Source organism: Ornithorhynchus anatinus, chromosome X1, assembly GCF_004115215.2.
Source record: "Ornithorhynchus anatinus isolate Pmale09 chromosome X1, mOrnAna1.pri.v4, whole genome shotgun sequence".
Classification (NCBI taxonomy): Eukaryota; Metazoa; Chordata; class Mammalia; order Monotremata; family Ornithorhynchidae; genus Ornithorhynchus; species Ornithorhynchus anatinus.
This window is the reverse complement of record NC_041749.1, coordinates 98,419,769-98,440,335: the sequence shown is the minus strand read 5'-3', so window position 1 is coordinate 98,440,335 and position 20,567 is coordinate 98,419,769. Positions and strand designations below refer to the sequence as shown.

Sequence of the window (20,567 nt, the reverse complement as noted above, 5' to 3'; positions counted from 1 at the left end):
CATCTTCCCTCCCAAGCCCGGTCCGCTCCCAGACTTCTCCATCACCGTGGATGGCACGACCATCCTTCCCGTCCCGCAGGCCCGCAATCTCGGTGTCATCCTTGACTCGTCCCTCTCGTTCACCCCACACATCCTATCCGTTACCAAGACCTGCCGGTTTCACCTCTACAATATCGCCAAGATCCGCCCTTTCCTCTCCACCCAAACGGCTACCTTACTATTACGGGCTCTCGTTATATCCCGGCTAGACTACTGTGTCAGCCTTCTCTCTGACCTCCCTTCCTCCTCTCTCGCCCCGCTCCGGTCTAGTCTTCACTCCGCCGCCCGGCTCATCTTCCTGCAGAAACGATCTGGGCATGTCACTCCCCTTCTTAAACAACTCCAGTGGTTGCCTATCAACCTCCGCTCCAAACAAAAACTCCTCACTCTAGGCTTCAAGGCTCTCCATCACCTTGCCCCTTCCTACCTCTCCTCCCTTCTCTCTTTCTACCGCCCACCCCGCACGCTCCGCTCCTCTGCCGCCCACCTCCTCACCGTCCCTCGGTCTCGCCTATCCCGCCGTCGACCCCTGGGTCACGTCCTCCCGCGGTCCTGGAATGCCCTCCCTCCTCACCTCCGCCAAACTGATTCTCTTTCCCTCTTCAAAACCTTACTTAAAAATCACCTCCTCCAAGAGGCCTTCCCAGACTGAGCTCCTCTTCCCCCTCTACTCCCTCTGCCATCCCCCCTTTACCTCTCCGCAGCTAAAGCCTCATTTTCCCCTTTTCCCTCTGCTCCTCCACCTCTCCCTTCCCATCCCCACAGCACTGTACTCGTCCGCTCAACTGTATATATATTCGTTACCCTATTTATTTTGTTAATGAATTGTACATCGCCTTGATTCTATTTAGTTGCCATTGTTTTTACGAGATGTTCTTCCCCTTGACGCTGTTTAGTGCCATTGTTCTTGTCTGTCCGTCTCCCCCGATTAGACTGTAAGCCCGTCAAACAGCAGGGACTGTCTCTATCTGTTGCCGACCTGTTCATCCCAAGCGCTTAGTACAGTGCTCTGCACATAGTAAGCGCTCAATAAATACTATTGAATGAACTGTCTTTAAATCATGCATTCTACCCCCGTGGTTTGGGTATGCCCCACTTGAGTTCGCTAAACAGTAGCTGCTATCTGATAAGAAGCAGCATAGCCTAGTGGAAAGATCACTGGCCTGTCAGTCAGAGGACCTGGGTTTTAATTCTGGCTCTGCCAATTGCTGCTGTGTGACCTTGGACAAGATACTTAACCTCTCTGTGCCTCATTTTTTAAAAGTGTAAAATGGGGATTAAATCCTACTCCCTCCTATTAAGTCTGTGAGCCCCATGTGGGACAGGGACTATGTCCAAACTGATAAGAAGCATGTCTCAGTGGAAAGAGCACGGGCTGGGGAGTCAGAGGTCATGGGTTCAAATCCCGGCTCCACCGCTTGTCAGCTGTGACTTTGGGCAAGTCACTTAACTTCTCTGTGCCTCAGTTATCTCAACTGTAAAATGGACATTAAGACTGTGAGCCCCATGTGGGACAACCTAATCACCTTGTATCCGCCCAGTGCTTAGAACAGTGCTTTGCACATAGTAAGCATTTAACAAATGCCATTATTATTATTATTATTATGAGCATGTAACTACCCCAGCACATAGAGAATGGTGCTTGACAAGTAGTAAGCACTTAACAAATACCATTAAAAAATGTATGGTTTGTAAGTGATGCTGGTGAAACTCTTCTAGAATCTGGATGTCTTCTCTCATAGATCTGGATCATACAGTCAGGAAGTTTACTACAACAGCCTTATAGATTTTCAACTTGGCTGGGCAGTTAATTCCAGCACTTAGTACCTCCCACAGAGTAAGCGCTTAACAAATGCCACAGATGATTCCACAGAATGTTTTGCATTGGTAGCTGTTATATCAGCATTATTAAGGAGAAACCTGAAAAGTGTTTATGGCCTAAGTAGGCACAGCAATTTTATTATTAATAATAACAATCATTATTACTGTATTTGTTAAGCACTTACCATATGCCAAGCATTGTACAAAGCACTGGTGTAGATACAAGTTAATCAGGTCGCATACAGCCCTTTTCCCACATACAGCTCCCAGTCTAAGGGAAGAGAAAGAGGAAAAAGTAGAAAGCCAAACCGAATCCATTAGACATAAGCTCTTCGAAGGCAGGGATTGTGTCTACCAACTCTGTTGTATTGTAGTCTCCCAAGTTCTTAGTACAGTGTTCTGTACTCGGTAAGAACTAAATTATTGCCATTGATTTGAAATCCAAATATCTACAAGAGCCTTTGATATAACCGCATGCACTATACTTAGTTCTCCTATAATGTGGGAATCGTATTTTTGATGAACCGCACATTAAGAAAATGAAAGTATAGTTGCCTTAACTTGCCATCTACATGCACGTAATTATTTTTTCCAACATTTTATCATGTTCCATTCAGAAAAATATGTGCTGTCAAAAGAATACTTTCTAATTCTCTAAAGTGTTCTATCCAAAACAACATGGTTGTGAAAATGTGTTATGGAAAAACTTAATGTACTTCTCAATATAGTGCGTGGCACATAGTGTCTGAGTATAGAGTATAATACCTGTACTGAATACAGTATCTACACTGTACTAAGCAATTTAGCAATAATGGCCTAGTGGAAACAGAACGGAACTGTGAGGAGTTCCACGTTTGAACTCCTGCTGGGTGGACATTTTCCTGCTGATTTGAACTTGGATCCTCTTCACCCTAACAACTACACCATGGTAAGCGTTTGTGGCTGGATTATTGATAATAATTGTGGTATTTAAGTGCTTACTATGTGCCAAGCACTGTACTAAGCAATCAGGTGCAGACAAGCAAATCGGGGAATGGCCTTTAAAAACATTATTTAAATAGAATCATGTGAAGAATATTTCCAAGTAGGCAGATCATAACACACAATGAAGGAAGAGTCCAAGTCAGAAGATTCATACTTTTTTTCTGTATCTTTCTGTAGGAGGAAAACCAAATGAGTTGCATAGTATACCTATGGGGCCTTGGAAATTTTCAAATTTTGCTACATATATCTAGAAATAGACAAAGGCATGTTGAATTAATCTTAGCTGAAGTTACAAGCTGATATTGCAACTCAATCCAAATGTGAACATTTTCCTTAGAAATAGTAATTATCCTTCAACAACCTTGCAAGCTTAGATGTACCTTAAGACTACATGAGAGCATGAGTATATAAATAAATGCATTTACTCCATCATTCTTTCTCTTTATTGTTCACTTAAAATATGAATGCTTGTGGGATATAGCCTCAATTAGAAATATGTTCCCCATAACATTTAGCTTATTACACCTTATTACCTGTTTTCTCTCCTGCTTAAACAGTGAGCCCCTGTGGGACAGGGACTGTGTCCAACCTGATTATCTTGTATCTCACACTATTTAGTACAATTGTTGGCACATTGTAAGTGCTTAACAAGTATCATTTTATTCTGATGATGATTTTTATTACACACTATTACAGTGATCAAATCCAGCTAATTAAGATCCAGGAGATTGAGGCAGCTATAGAAACTTAAGTCTTTAGAGAACTGAGAGCTAGAAAAGCTAGTTCTGCCAATAAATTCCCTGAGAAGCAGTGTGGCCTAGTGGAAAGAGCATGGGCCTGGGAGTCAGAGGACCTGGATCCTAATCTTGGCTCTGCTACATACCTACTGTGTGACCTAGGGAAAGTCACATAACTTCTCAGTGCCTGTTACCTCATCTGTAAGACTGTGAGCCTCATGTGGGACAGGAACTGTGTTCAACCAGTCTATCTTGCATCTTCCCCAGTGCAGCTTAGTATAGTGCCTGGCAAATACCATTTAAAAAGTTTTAGATGCTTTCTTCCACTTTTTGGCATCCTGAAAAATATTCACTTAGGGTACTGTCCAAGAACCCAACTATTGAAATTTTAGAATTTAATACCCAGGGCTTGTGTTCCTGAATTGTTTTCTTGAAGACTATAAATAAAGTAGATCCACATTAAAAATGTTCCTGCTAATTTGAGAGACTTTAGAATAAATAAAATCAGCTTTCCCTTTTCTCTTCAAGTGCTGAAGTTTTCACATTTTTCTACCTCAGTAGTGATGGAGTCATATAATTTCATCTATACCCCAAGCAATTAGTTTGATGCTCCAACACTCTCCAGAGTGAATTATAGCATAGTGAATTAGTTGAGAAAATTCTAGAAAGTTGATTACTTTGAGGTTGGAGTTACAGCTGGAAAAACCTGTGGCATTTACCGTGTACAAAATGCCAGGTGTTATTAAATATCATGTGGAGCCAAAACATATGTCCCTTTGTCTAAAGATGAAAAATGTTTTAAGTTACTATTTTTCTCTCCTTCCTGTTCAAATAGTTTGAGCTTTTGAAATGATTTTTTTGTCAATGTTCCCTTTAACATTGATGCTAGAACATGACCTGCCATGCAGTCACAGAAGTGTTTTTGCAGTGAGAAATCTTTTATCAAGCTAATTTTCTCCAGGCTTAGTTCAAAATATTCTCATGAAATTTCCAGCTGAGTGGTGGCAGGTGAGGGGTGTTAAGGTAATAAAATAAAGACTTGAACTATGTGTAGGCATGTACCTCCAACAGGTACAGAGCAATTTAATTTTCCTGAAGTGGTTGGAGCTATTTTTTTTCATTTTCCTTTTTTAAAGTCCTTTTGCTTCATTTTCTAAATGATTTGTTAGAAATTAAATTATAAATGACTTATTTTGCAACTAATTAGAGACTTATTCTGAAGGAAATGATTGCTTAGGTTTTTGCATATAATTCAGATGTGTATTCTCCACAGGTAATGAGTTACCAGATTTTCCTTCTGTGCAGTATGCCCACATTGCTAATTTAAGAAGCTAGGCTAGTGTCATGTTAGAAGTTGGAAAGCAATATCATAGCTATTTCTTCTCCCTGTATTCATTTTCCTGATTTTATCATAATGAATGTTGTCTTTGCCTATCATCCTGTATGAAATTCAAATCCAGACAAATCTAGCAACTGAGAAAATTTTAAACTACACACACACAGACACACACACTGATATTCTGGGGGAAAAAGGAGAGACATTCAGCAATCTAACTTTGAACAAACTGTGCTCTAGGAACGATATTAAATGTATCGTGCACCTAGACAGAATTATCCTTTGGATATTGTTTTTCCTGGTTTCCAGACATTATTTTGAAGACTTTATACTCAAAAGGATGACTACACCTGCACCAGCAGAATGCAACCACATTTGTTAAAAATACAGCCCAATATCAGAATAAAATTGAGAGAAATAGGTTGCAAGCCTTATAGCTTTAAGTAGAGAAATATTTAAACCTTATTCAAGAAATAATTTTGTCAATGGATCCTAGTTCCACGTGCCTTTTTTTTCCACCATAAAATGAGACTAATAAAATCTACCTAACTATATCTACATAGGAAGTTACTTAAGTGAAAAACTCTCTGTATCTGGAAACCCATTAGGAACTACCCTACCCAACCAGAGGTCTCTAATGCCAGACTTCTGCCTGGGTTCAATCCAGCACCAGATGCCAGATCCTACTCACACTGCCTGGGAAGGACCAAAAAAAATGCAAATGTATGTAAGTGTGTGTGCACATGTGCTCTTTATGCTGCCTGTTCTACTCAGGCAGCCTCTAAATGAGGGCTGCTACCAGAAATGATACACGACTGATTGAAAAGTCTTCCCTTTTAATGTCTGTCTCCTCCCTCTAGTCTGTAAATTCCTTGTGGGCAGGGATCATGTCTACCAACTCTCTTGTACTGTACTGAAGTGCTTAGTACAATGCTTTGCACACAATAATGATAATAATAATAACAAAAAGAACTGTGGTATTGGTTAAGCACTTAAGAGCTTAGCGGCATGGCTTAGTGGAAAGAGTACAGGCCTGGGAGTCAGAAGGTCATAGGTTCTTATCCCAGCTCTGCCACTTGTTTGCTATGTGATGTTAGGCAAGTCACTTCATTTCTCTCTGTGCCTAAATTACCTCATCTGTAAAATGGGGATTGAGACTGTGAGCCCCACGTGGAACAGGGACTGTGTCCAACTCAATTTGTTGGAAGCAGCGTGGCTTAGTGGAAAGAGCACGGGCTTGGGAGTCAGAGGACGTGGGTTCTGATCCCGGCTCCGGCACTTGTCTGCTGTGTGACCTTGGGTGATCCACTTAACTTCTCTGGGCCTCAGTTCCCTCATCTGTAAAATGGAGATTAAGACTGTGAGCCCCACGTGGGACAGCCTGATTACCTTGTATCTATTCTAGTGTTTAGAACAGTGCTTGGCACATAGTAAGCACTTAACAAATACCACCACCACCACTATCATTATCATCATTACTCTGTTGCCAGGCATGGTACTAAAGGTTGGGGTGGATACAAGCAAATCAGGTTGCACAGAGTCCCTGTCTCACTTGGGGCTCACAGTCTTAATCCCCATTTTACAGATGAGGGAACTAAGTGTCCTTTCTCTCTCCCTTTTCCAGTCCTAGGTGGGCTTAGCTAGGGTCCCAGTTCTTTCCCTGACCCTCCTTCATCTTCATTAGTCTCTGCCTACCCTTATCCAATTGCCTCCTTGCCCCTGGAACTGCATTATGTCATCCATACTGACTGTGCAGACAGACTCATTCTGGAAATCCCAAATTGGGACTTTACAGCCACTTTTGCTCTTCTACGTAGATCCTGTGAGTAACCGCCCTTGGCACCTCAAAACTACCCTTAAACTACTCTTGGCTATTTCCCTCTGGTTCACCAAATCTTACCTATAACTATCAATTAATCAGTGGCATATTTGGCAGTGTTTTCTGGTGGGTAGACCATGGGCCTGGGAGTCAGAAGGACCTAGGTTCTAATCCTGGTTCCGCCGCTTGTCTTCTGGGTGAAACTGGACAAGTCACTCAGTTCCCTCATATGTAAAATGGGGATTAAGACTGTGAGCCCCATGTGAGACAGGGACTCTGTGCAACCTGATTTGCTTGTATCCACCCCAGCACTTAGTACAGTGCCTGGAAACATAGTAAGTGCCTAACAAATACCATAGTTCTTCTTTTTATTATTATTATGATGTGCAAAGCATTGTACTAAGCACTTAAGAATATAGTTCAAGAGAGTTGGTAGACATGATCCCTGCCTACAAGGAATTTATAGACTAGAGAGAGGAGACAGACATTAAAATACAGATGGTGTGTCTGTGGCATTTGAACTCTTCCCCAGTAGAAGTCCATTGCCCAGACAATTTCCATAATAATTGTGGTATTATTTAAGTGTATATTTGTGTATATTATCTATTACTCTATTTTATTAATGATGTGTATAGATCTATGATTCCATATATCTTGATGCTATTGATGCCTAACTACTTGTTTTGTTGTCAGTCTACCCCTTGTAGACTGTGAGCCCATTGTTGGGCAGGGATTGTCTCTCTCTGTTGCCCAATTGTACATTCCAAGAGCTTAGTACAGTGCTCTACACACAGTAAGTGCTCAAATAAATACGATTGAATGAAAAAATGAATGATGTGCTAAGCACTGTACTAAGCACTGGGGTACATACAAGATAACTAGGTTGGACCCAGTACTCTGTCCCACATGGGGCTCACAGCCAAAGTGGGAGAACAACTATTTAATCCCCATTATGCAAATGAGGAAACTGAGGCACAGAGCAGTTAAGTAACTTACCTGAGGTCACACAACAAGCATGTGGTGGAGCTGGGGTTAGAACCCAAGTCCCCTGATTCCCCAGCCTATACGCTTTCCACTATACCCTTCAGCTACCCCTTGCACTCATGTACTTATTTATTTATGTCCAGCCTCAGAACTTGTGTGTAAATATAAGCCTGTTCAATTGAATGTTCAATTTTTATATATTCTGATTCACTTTTGAGTATTTCTATCTCACCTATGCGAGTATAAGCTCTTTGGGCAGGGCGTGTATTTTGTGCATCTGTGGAACTTCTCCAACATTTAGCACAGTGCATTACACTCAGGTGTTCAATAAATAACATTACTATCATTACATTATTGGCATATGTACAGCTCACATTTAACACAAAATGGGTATGTTGCTTGCATCAGAAAAAAAGTTCTGAAAATGTGTTGATATTTAACATCTAAGATTAAATTATAAATCCACCATTGATTCGGTTTTCAGGAAAGACCAATAATTTCTCCTCTAATTCTTTTTGGTTAAATGTTTTTGAGGTCCATAAGGGAAAAGCATCGCAAGATTAATGCAGCATAGTGTTATTATATGGTTAAGTATAGGACTCATCTGATTCATTCAATCATATTTATTAAGCACTTACTGTGTGAAGAGTCCTGTACGAACTGCTTATAGTGTACTCAATTGTATTTATTGCACGCTTACTATGTGCAGAGCACTGTACTAATTGCTTGGGAAAGCACAATACAAGAAGTTGTAACTGCAGTTCTGTTGAATCAAAAGGCTTTTCTCACCTTTAGTGATCCAAAAGCTAAATCATATTTTGGAACCTGCTGTGTATTTGAGAAGCAGCGTGGCTCAGTGAAAAGAGCATGGGCTTTGGAGTCAGGGCTCATGAGTTCGAATCCCAGCTCTGCCACTTGTCGGCTGTGTGACTGTGGGCAAGTCACTTAACTTCTCTGTGCCTCAGTTCCCTCATCTGTAAAATGGGGATTAAGACTGTGAGCCCCACGTGGGACAACCTAATTCCCCTATGTCTACCCCAGCGCTTAGAACAGTGCTCGGCACATAGTAAGCGCTTAACAAATACCAACATTATTATTATTATTATTTGAGGGCTTGTTTCCTGAACCCTTTCTAGGAGATAATGTTTTTAGTTCTGAGGTTTGAACTCTGGTTCTGCTTCTGGTAACTCTTTTAGGCTACTCTTCATCAGATATGGCTGTCTGTTGGAAGATAGTCCATTCATGATGATGAATATACTTCTAAGCATTTCTGCTTGGAACCAAACTGAAGTAAAAGCTCAGAAAGTCATAAGGTTCTTGCTACTTTAAATCTGACAACTAATATATTAGGCATTATAGTGCCTTGTGCTTACCTTTAGCTCTTCCTTAGTTTAGGTGATTAAAAATGCCTGTTGCTGTCTGTCTGTGCAACTTGCTTCATTAACGGTGATTTATTTTGGAGTTTAGTGGAATTGGCACTCTGTAGCACACCAATGGGCAGAAGAAAAACAAACGTGAGATGATTGCTAAGAAAGCTTTATTTCCCGCTATTACTTTAGCTGGAAGCCCAAGGCATTTCATAAAGTTTTCTTCAAAATACCCACTAAGCAGAGAACTCCGTAGGATGGTTCCTATGAAGTATTTTTTTGTCAATGTCTTTGGCACTCTGTTACATAGTTGAAAAGGATATCACAATCCACTAGTTCTCTTTTGGACACTTTCATCCCCTAGCTCAGACACCCCAAAGAATAAATTTCCAGATTGTGGCTTTGAAATATGTTTCTGAGCTCAAGGCTTTTTCACTAAATGTCCTCTAATTTTTTTTTTTGTTTTTGTTTGTTTTTGGCCTTTGTTAAGCACTTACTCTGTGTCAAACACTGTTCTAAGTGCAGGGGTAGATGCAAGTCAACCAGGTGGAATGCAGTCCCTGTCCTGCATGGGACTCACAGTCTCAGCAGCATGGCCTAGTGGATAGAGCACGGGCCTGGAAGTCAAAAGGACCTGGACTCTAGAACCGGCTCTGCCGCTTGTCTGCTGTGTGACCCTGGGCAAGTCACTTCACTTTTCTGGGCCTCAGTTACCTCATCTGTAAAATGAGGATTGAGAATTTGAGCCCCATGTGGGACAGGGACTGTATCCAACCTGATTTCCTTGTATCCACCCCAGTGCTTAGTACAGTGCCTGGCACATAGTAAGTGCTTAACAAATACCAGAAATATTATTACTTAACTTCTCTGTGCCTCAGTTACCTCACCAGTAAAATGGGGATTATGACCTGAAGTCTCATGTAGGACACAGACTGCGTCCAACCTGATTACCTTGTATCTGCTCCAGGGATTAGAACAGTGCCTGACTCATCGTAAGTGCTTAACAAGTACCATAAAAAGAAAAAAAAGTTGAGGAAACTGAGGCCCAGAATATAATAGAATCCAATTCTAAGCAAGGTGCCTTTCAAAACAATTTGCTATGTATGGATGATATTACCAAAGTAAATTGTATGAAGCCATCTGTATAGGTGGGACATTGGCAGGTACATACATGCCATCTGGGTAATAAGCCTAAAAATTTTCTCCATTATATGATCTTGGCTATTTACATCATTTTTGAACCCAAAGAACAGCCATCCACATTTGTTTTATAAAGCACATGTGTAGTGTGTGTGTGTGTGTATATGTATTTTTTAAAAAACCCTAAAAGTTTCCTTGTTTTACTTCTAAATGTCATTTTGTTTTGATGGCTCTACCAAAAGCCTTTCCATTTTATCAGTAGCATCTCTCTAGTTCTTTGTTAGAACTTAGTGCCATGTCATGAGTGCTCTTTTAGCATGAAAGAATATGAAAACCCTCCTAAACATGAAGCTATATTGACACCAAGCCTCTAGGCATTTATGTTCATTAAAGATTTATACAAACCCAATGCAAAGTGATCAATAATGTACATCCTTCTGAATATTATACTGGCTATATTTCCAGATCTCGTAGCAAGTCTGGTCTATGAAAGAATATTCTTGGGGTGAACAAGGATTTTGCTCACCATGCCCACACCATAGGGTAAGGGAATATCCATGGAATTTGAGGAAATTATGTTTAAAAATTAAAAAAAAAGGGAAATGCTTCTTTACCCATTGGAGTGGTAAACATATAGACTTGAGCCACACATGGTGTTATGTAGGATGTAAACATCAGTAGGTTCAGGAGAGATTTAGATTAATTCCTGGATGAGTCAATCAATTAATCATTCATATTTATTGCATGCTTACTGCATGCATAAAACTATACTAAGTGCAATATAACAGAGTTGGTAGACACATTCCCTGCCCACATGAACAGTCTAGAGTCATCTACAAAGAGTTGCTAGAAAGAAAAGTAGAGATGTTTTTATCCCTAAGCATTGTCATTATCAAATATCAGTGGTATTTGAGTGCTTATTGTACTAAGTATGCTTGGGAGAGTACAGTACTACAGAATTGGTAGACACATTCTCTGCCCACAAAGAGCAAAGGTGGCTGTCAAGGAAGCCACCATTAAATGGTCTCTCCAGGCATCCTGTTGCTGCTGTAGGAGACAGAATTGTGCATTGGACGAATCATTGGTTCGCACCAGTGAGCGAGTAATGACATTGCATAACTATGTGTCCATCAGTATTTTAGCTAGGATAAGTAGGTTGAACTAATAGGTCACAGGCTTTAGAGCAGGGGACTTCAGTCTGCCTGTTGTATGACCTTGGACAAGTTCCTTCATTTCTCTAGACGTCAGTTTCCTCATGTATAAAATGGGAATTAATTACCTGTTTTCCCTCCTACATATACTGAGACCCATGGGGAACATGGATTCTGTCCAACCAGATTATCTTGTATCTACCCAAGCGTTTAGTACAGTGCTTGGCACATAATTTTACTTTCCAAATTTAGTGAAAATAAAACTGTCCCAGTTTGGGGCCCCCAAATTTTAAGAAATATCAAATAATTGAAGAAGGTAAAGAAAATGGAATGATAATCAGGACTGGGCAAATGATAAAAGGAATTAGGATTGTTTCATCTCAGGAAAGGAAAATATAAAAGGATGCCTAAATTCAATAGTATTTTAGTACCAGTCTTTAAGAGTATTTAAACTAGCATCTTGACGATTATGAGTAGCTTCTCCATTTCCAAGGAGAAAATGAGTATAAATTGCAGCTGGATGGCTTTAGACACCAATATAAGAAAAGACACACAAGTAGAAGTTGAACCATTTATTTTGGTAATCCAGGTGCAGCCTATTGCTTCACTCCTGGCTTTCCCTATCAAATCCTGATTTTTTGCCTTAGATTGCCTGCGGAAGGGCTAATGAATGCGTTAGGATCCGTATAGTTGAGGCAAAAGCAGGTTGTTGTGTTTTTTCTGTATTACCAGGACAATTTTTTTGCTTGGCCTTGGAATACATATATTCCACAGGTTGAACCAAATTTAAAACTGGAAAAAGCTAGATTTACTTTTTTTTGAGGTGGGGTTGTTTTTTCTGGCACCTGCAGCCAAGGTAGCAGTAAATTATGAGTCCTGAGTTTGGACCATTTAAACAGCACCATAATCTAGGGTGGAATGTGTAGATCTTCTGCTTCTGTTCAGAAATTGTGTGCTTTAGATGGTGTCTACAGTCCTACAAAATCACTACAAATGACCCTATTCTAATTAGTGAGGGTGAACTCTATCTGAATGTAAATAAATGGTATTTTTCCTGTAATCTCAATACCTTTAAAAATCTACAATCCTTGGCAGAACATATGTTATAAACAGTAGCCTACTCATTTTTTAAGTCTTTATTGTGTAATTAGGTAGTTTTTCCAAAGATAATTTTAAGTGTCACACTGCAAGAGACTGTTTAGCACTGTAGATCAATCCAAAGGTGCATGATGACATTTTCCTTATTAATTTTTAATACGTTGATCATTTGCTTAAGACATAATTAGTTTTCATTGATCTGCGCTTCATCTTTATTTAAATTCAAACTAATCACCATGTGTGTCAGAAGGATATCTAAACATATCCAATTAGAACTTTGCCCCCGTCCAGATATATCAGGAGATCAGGAGTTAAGCATTCTTTCCCTCTTAGCAACACATTAAGCTTAACTTGATCAGATTGGCAATTTAAGTGCAGAGAGGAAAGCAGGATTCTCTAATGATGCTACTTCAGTTTCTATTAACTATGGAGGCTGGCTTGTAGACTTGAAGGCTTCTTAATTTCCACTCATGAGACATACAAAGAAATGCAAAGAGTGCTTGATTAGCTAGCTGTGTCTTTATATTTTAAATATGGTATTTATAAATAAGCTACCTCTGTCAGTGCTTTCCTTGGGAATTGGCCGAGCACTTAGTCACCAGATTGAAACTGCTAATAAATATTCCGTTTGGCTACTGGGTCAAAAACCTGCCTGTGGTCTCACTCCTTTCCATACCGTGCAATAGAAAGGCTGCAAGGACACGTCCTGGTTGCTTGATGGCATCACATTGATAGCCATATGACTCAATCAGTAATCAGTGGTGTTGATTGAGCGCTTACTGTTTTCCCGGACCACTGTACTAAGCCCTTGGAAAAGTATAACACGACAGGGTTGGTAGACCCGTTCTCTTCCCACAAGGAGTTTCTAATCCACAGGTGAGACAGGTAGTAAAATAGATTTAAGGATAGGGAAAATAGTAGAGAACAATATTTACATTAGTCTGATGGGGCTGCATTGAGTCTAAAAGTGCTAAAGGGGTACACAGTCAAGTTCCTAGTCAACCCAGAGGGGATGGTAGATGGGGTAAATGAAAGATTTGGTCAGGGAATGGCTTTGGAAGAGCTGTGATTTTTAGAGAGTTTTGAAGGTGGGAAAAGGTGATGGATTAATAATAATAATTATGGTATTCATTAAGCGCTTACTCCGTGCCAAGCATTGTTCTAAGCACTGGGGTGGATACAAGGTAATCAGGTTGTCCCACGTGGGACTTACAGTCTTAATCCCCATTTTACAGATGAGTGAACTGAGGCACAGAGAGGTTGATTGGATTGCCGAAGGTCAAACAGCAGAGAAGGGGTGAACCTGGGATTAGAACCCACATCCTCTGACTCCCAGGCCCATGCTCTTTCCCCTGAGCCACGCTGTTTCTCGATTGTCTCCCCCTCCAGTTATCGCCCTATCTCCCTACTACCCTTCATTTCCAAAATCCTAGAACGAGTCATCTACAATCGATGCTTAGAAATCCTTAACTCCCATTCTCTCCTAGACCCCCTCCAATCTGGCTTCCATCCCCTCCACTCTACCGAGACTGCTCTCTCTAAGGTCACCCATGACCTCCTTCTTGCCAAATCCAATGGCTCCTACTCCATTCTAATCCTCCTTGACCTCTCTGCTGCCTTTGACACTGTCAACCATCCCCTCCTCCTCCATACCTTATCTCACCTTGGCTTCACGGACTCCGTCCTCTCCTGGTTCTCCTCTTATCTCTCTGGCCGGTCATTCTCGGTCTCCTTCACTGGCGCCTCCTCCCCCTCCCATCCTTTAACTGTTGGAGTTCCTCAAGGGTCAGTTCTTGGCCCTCTTCTGTTCTCCATTTACACTCACTCCCTCGGTGAACTCATTCGCTCTCACGGCTTTGACTACCATCTCTACGCAGATGACACGCAGTTCTACATCTCCGCCCCTGTCCTCTCCCCCTCCCTTCAGGCTCGCATCTCCTCCTGCCTCCAGGATGTCTCCACCTGGATGTCGGCCCACCACCTAAAACTCAACATGAGCAAGACTGAGCTCCTCATCTTCCCTCCCAAACCCGGTCCTCTCCCAGACTTCTCTATCACCGTCGATGGCACGACCATCCTTCCCGTCTCTCAGGCCCGCAATCTCGGTGTCATCCTTGACTCGTCTCTCTCGTTCACCCCACACATCCTATCCATTACCAAGACCTGCCGGTTTCACCTTTACAATATCGCCAAGATCTGCCCTTTCCTCTCCACCCAAACGGCTACCTTACTGCTACAGGCTCTCGTTATATCCCGGTTAGACTACTGTGTCAGCCTTCCCTCTGACCTCCCTTCCTCCTCTCTCGCCCCGCTCCGGTCTATTCTTCACTCCGCTGCCCGGCTCATCTTCCTGCAGAAACGATGTGGGTATGTCACTCTCCTTCTTAAACAACTCCAGTGGCTGCCTATCAACCTCCGCCCCAAACAAAAACTCCTCACTCTAGGCTTCAAGGCTCTCCATCACCTTGCCCCTTCCTACCTCTCCTCCCTTCTCTCTTTCTACCGCCCACCCCGAACCCTCCGCTCCTCTGCCGCCCACCTCCTCACCATCCCTCGGTCTCGCCTATTCCGCCGTCGACCCCTGGGCCACGTCCTCCCGCGGTCCTGGAACGCCCTCCCTCCTCATCTCCGCCAAACTGATTCTCTTCACCTCTTCAAAACCCTACTTAAAACTCACCTCCTCCAAGAGGCCTTCCCAGACTGAGCTCCTCTTCTCCCTCTACTCCCTCTACCACCCCCCTTTACCTCTCCGCAGCTAAACCCTCTTTTCCCCCTTTCCCTCTGCTCCTCCACCTCTCCCTTCCCATCCCCACAGCACTGTACTCGTCCACTCAACTGTATATATTTCCATTACCCTATTTATTTTGTTAATGAATTATACATTGCCTTGATTCTATTTAGTTGTCATTGTTTTTACGAGATGTTCTTCCCCTTGACTCTATTGCCATTGTTCTCGTCTGTCCGTCTCCCCCGATTAGACTGTAAGCCCGTCAAACGGCAGGGACTGTCTCTATCTGTTGCCGACTTGTTCATTCCAAGCGCTTAGTACAGTGCTCTGCACATAGTAAGCGCTCAATAAATACTATTGAAAATACTATTGATTGTCTGATAGGAAGAGGGAGAGAGTTCCAGGTCAGAGGGAGGACGTGGGCAAGGGGTGGGTGACAGGAGAGGTAAGATGAAGGTACAGAGAGTAGGTTGGTGTCAGAGGAACAGAGTGGGCACATTGGTTGTAGGAGGAATTCAGTAAAGGAAGGTATGAGAGGGAGCTGATTTGAGTGCCTTAAAGCAAATGGTGAGGAGTTTCTGCTCATTGTGGAGGTGGATGGGCAGTCATTGGATATTTTTGAGGAGTAGGGAGATATTGACTGAGGGGCTTTTCGAAAAAATGATTCCATCAGCAGAGAGAAGTATGGACTAGAGAGGGGAGAGGCAGGGAGGTGAGTGAGGTGGCTTATGGAGTCAAGGAGGGATTCATTCATTAATTTATTCATTGAGCTCTTACTGTGTGCAGAGCACTCTACTAAGCACTTGGGAGAGTACAATACAATAAACAGACACATTTCCTGCCCACAATGAGCTTACCGTCTAGAGGGGGTAGACAGGCATTAATATAAATAAATCACAGATATGTACATAAGTGCTTTGGGGCTGGGAGTGGGGAAAAACAAAGGGAACAAGTCAGGGTTATGATAAGTGCTTGGATCAGCATGAGAAGCAGCATGGCTCAGTGGATAGAGCACAGGCTTAGGAGCCAGAAGGACCTGGATTCTAATCCTGGCTTGGTCACTTGTCTGCTGTGTGACCTTGGGCAAGTCACTTAACTTATCTGGGCCTCAGTTACCTCATCTATAAATGGGGGATTAAGATGTCCCATGTGGGACAGGGACTCTGTCCAACCTTATTAACTCGTATCTAGCCCCAGCGCTTAGAACAGAGCTTGGTAACGTGGCTCAGTGGAAAGAGCCTGGGCTTTGGAGTCAGAGGTCATGAGTTCGAATCCCGGCTCTGCCACTTGTCAGCTGTGTGACTGTGGGCAAGTCACTTAACTTCTCTGTGCCTCAGTTGCCTCATCTGTAAAATGGGGATTAAGACTGTGAGCCCCACGTGGGACATCCTGATTCCCCTGTGTCTACCCCAGCGCTTAGAACAGTGCTCGGCACATAGTAAGCGCTTAACAAATACCAACATTATTATTATTATTAAGCGCTTAACAAATACCATAATTATTATGGTAGCAGTTTGGATGGAAAGGAAACAGTGGAGTCTAGTGATGTTGTGAGGGCAGAACCAACAGAATTTCTTGACAGATTGAATGTGGGGACTGAATTAAAGATGAGTTGAGGATAATGCCAAGGTTACAGGCTTGAGAAGACAGGGAGGACTGTGGTACTGTTTTACAGTGATAGGAAGGTCACGGGGAGGACAGGTTTGGCATGGGAATATGAGGAGTTTGAACTACACTTTAATTCTGCTTTGAACTACACTTTAACCAGAAACACCTGCCCATGGGTTTCATTCTTGGTTATAATGCATTTCTCATTCCTCAGTGGATAACCACTGAATTGGCGAGCTAGTTAGGAGCTCAAAAAATCAAGATGCCTTAAAAGAAACGAAGTCCAAGCACCTGGTATAGTTATTTGCTATTTCATTCCCATTCATAATTTTCTACATGTTTCTTTTCTCCCATTTTATTGAAAAACAACACTTTTTTTTTTTCTGTTTCCCTTCAGGTGTGAATTTCATTTAGATTCCAGGGAAAGATAGAATCTCAAAGAACACAATGTTCAGTTATCCTGATGCCATTCTAATGTTTCTTTTTTCCACAGATTAAAGGTTATATAAAAGTTAAAAGAAGCAGCAATTCTATTCACTAGTTATTGGACTGAGACTCCTTTGACCTCGGAAACTGAAAATGAGGTTGCTATGGGAACTACTGGTGCTGCAATCATTCATGTTGTGCCTTGCAGGTAAAGTATCATTTTAAAACTTTTTGATTTAAAAATGCTACAATATTTCACACTAATTCAAGCTGTTCTGTGCGTTAGATGCCAATAATAAAGTAGCAAATAGAATGTCACTGTGACTGGCATTTGCTAATATCATTGAATATATCACATTGATCTTAACAACTCTTTTAATATTGACTGATATGCACAAGTACATGTTTCTGGTGCTTTCCCCTTTATAAGTTGTCTTAAGTCACTTTTTGGAAAGTTGTTTTCATGTATGCTCAAACACTGACATTGTCCAGTAAAAAAAAAAAACAAACAAAAAAAAAACAGCTAAAAGATTGTCACCTGCAATGAAACCTTAGTATAAGCAGTAAGTACCAAGTGTTATCCTACCACAGCTGTCATTTTAACTCAGAAGCTTGCTTAATACCGTGAACTTGTTTATGCATTTTCAAGACCATGATTTCTTGCCCTTGTAAAAACACCTGACACTAACCCAGGTCAATTTTCATCGACACCATCACCAGCATGGTCTTAGCTTCTTCTTTTATATATGGCATTCATGACCACCGTGGAAATGAGAGAGTTTTTAAGCAGACTATAGGCAGCCACTTGGACTGTCATATTTGTAGGGATCTGCTTTCCTAGTTGCCTAGAAATCCTTCTTGAAACACATTAGGAATGCCACTACCTCTCTGTTTTGTTTGGCCGTGTCCGTGTTTTCCACTATACATTCCCAATCAATAGCTCACCAAGCCTGATAGAGCCACCTGTGGCACGGCACTTGCTCTGTGAGAATTAGAATCTTGTGCAGCTGGATCTCAAGTAAGCGTAGAAATGAGAGCCGTTATTTTTTAAATTTTTGGCTTGAGTTGCATTTACATTGTTTCTTGTCATGTACTCAGAGTCTGAGTTATTGTGGTGGTGGAAACCATTTTTCTTCCAACACACTTCATTTTAGAAATTAGGGCATTAAAAAAAAAACCTCCATAAAGACTGTGCAGTCAGTTCGCTGATAAAGTGGAGTTAGTTTTGAAGAACCTCCACGTTTAGGAAAATGCACATTGATCTGTAGAGCTGCCCTTTGTTTTTGAAGATGTTGCTACTGACGGCATCCCTCTAGACTGAAAGCTCATCATGGGCAGGGAATGTGTCTGCTAATTCTGTTGTACTGTACTCTCCCAAGTGCCTAGTACAGTGCTCTGCACATAGTAAGCTCTGAAGAAATACCACTGATTGATCGGCAGCAAGATACCATCATTATGGCTGAGAGTAGCTGAAAAGATTGATGTGTAATCAACTCACCCTGCCACACTGTTTACACTTAGAGATAGATTCTCAGTGCATTAATGGATTGGTCCTACAGGGAAGTCCCTCTTCTTGAGCCCGCATTTTGGTAACACAATTGTTAGGAAGCCTTTGCTCAAGGACAGCAGTTCCTTTCCTAATTGCTGCCCACTAAGTCGTTCTGTTTGCTGCAGTAATCTCCCAGCGGTCCATTCCTCTGTTGCATTGTTTAAGACTGTGCTACACTCTGTCATTATATATCCCTTATTCTGCCCTCCTGACTTGCCTATGACCTATGACTTGCCTATACTGCTTAGGTATCCTGCTAGCATCCATTTTTCTCACATGTCCTGGCCCATGAAGCTGTGTTGCTGTGAGCAGTACAAAGTGCATCTTGACCAATGGTACTTTGATGTGCATAACTGTTTCTTCCAGCACGGCATGAAGTTTAATCCAGACTTATCAGACTTGACAGGAAAATATTGCGTAATTCTGACAGTTTTCTATCCAAAATATGGAGTAGAGACACATGTACTCACTATATATCTCTTTACTACTCATTTAACGTTACACGTATTAATTTTGCCCATCATGACTTTTCTGTCTTTATTCGATTCTGACTAAACAAAGTCAAACTCCAATGAAGTTTTTTTTTGTTGTTGTTCTTTTTTCCAATTGTACTAATTTACTGATATACAGGATGGTGACCTCTTTTCTTTGATCTGTTTATTATTGCTCCTGTTTGAAACAATCATCACACTTTTTTGTGTCTCACTATTGGATTTTTTTCAATATTTAATAAAATACTTATAGATCCTTTATATCAACTGCATTTTTAAGAGCCACTTTTCTTTCAGAAAAAACACTTACAAAATAGGATAATGTTAGCACACATTAAGAATCAGAAATTTGGCCAAGAAGTCATCCACTGACCTTGTAAGATTTTTTTTATTTCTTTAATACTTTGCCAAACTATCATCAATAAATCCCCCTTCAGGGAGGTTCCAAATTTATTCTTCTACAATCAAAAAAAAAAAAAGCACAGATCTTTTTTGGGTTAAGCAGCATTGGCTGGCTCCTTTTAAACTGGCACAGTTAATAGGAAATCATGAAATAGTGAGGTAAGCAGTGTCACCATTTTGTGATTTTATACATATATAAAATATATGCTTATATATTTTATATATGTATACACACACACACTCTGACAAGGCTCCACATGAGTCATAATAATCTGAGAATCACTAAAGCTCTCAGACCTTCTATAGGGTAATTTAAAAACAACATTGAGATCTTGAAGCCAGGTTCTGAATTTTTTAGTGCCTTTTGGACATAGATTGGAAACAAGCTTGAGCCAAAACATTCTGCTTTAAGTCCACAGGATTTAGGTCCTTGAAAGGTTCTTACCTACCTGTGAGTGAGCCACTTGAAGGATTTTTGTGGGTTCAGATTATCAGTCATTCATAGTGCTCTGAAAGATTTACTGTTCCTTTCCAAATCCCCAAATTGCTCCCTGGCTGTACTGAATTGTACAGACTAGCAGGATCTGGCAAATAAGAACTAATGTGAGGTATTTCATTGTTCCCCATCATAATAAGCACAATCACCATAGTTCTCCCTTTTTGAACTTATTTGCTGTATGAAATTGTTTTCAGAGCTTTCAGAATTTTCCAAAAAATAGCTGTTTACTATCAAGGGGGGAAATGAGATACAGGACATAACCAAAAGCTCCTATATATAGGACATGCCAAAAAAGAACCCAATATCCAAAATGAAATAGAAAGTTAAATGATTGTGATATTTGTGTAAAACACTAAGCAGCATGAGGAATTCAAAATTTTATTTTGGT

The 20,567-nt window shown here is 41.2% G+C and overlaps 1 protein-coding gene across 4 annotated transcripts in view; it reads left to right on the top strand.

Moving 5' to 3' along the window:
• Positions 1 to 20,567, top strand: part of CNTN4 (contactin 4) — an 893,626-nt gene that overhangs the window by 456,557 nt on the left and 416,502 nt on the right. For all 4 annotated transcript variants that reach the window (XM_029051523.2, XM_029051520.2, XM_029051519.2 and 1 more), the window contains one exon: positions 17,306 to 17,446. In XM_029051523.2, coding sequence (XP_028907356.1) covers positions 17,392 to 17,446 — 55 coding nt within the window. In that variant the 5' untranslated portion in view covers positions 17,306 to 17,391. The remainder of the gene's footprint in view (positions 1 to 17,305; positions 17,447 to 20,567) is intronic.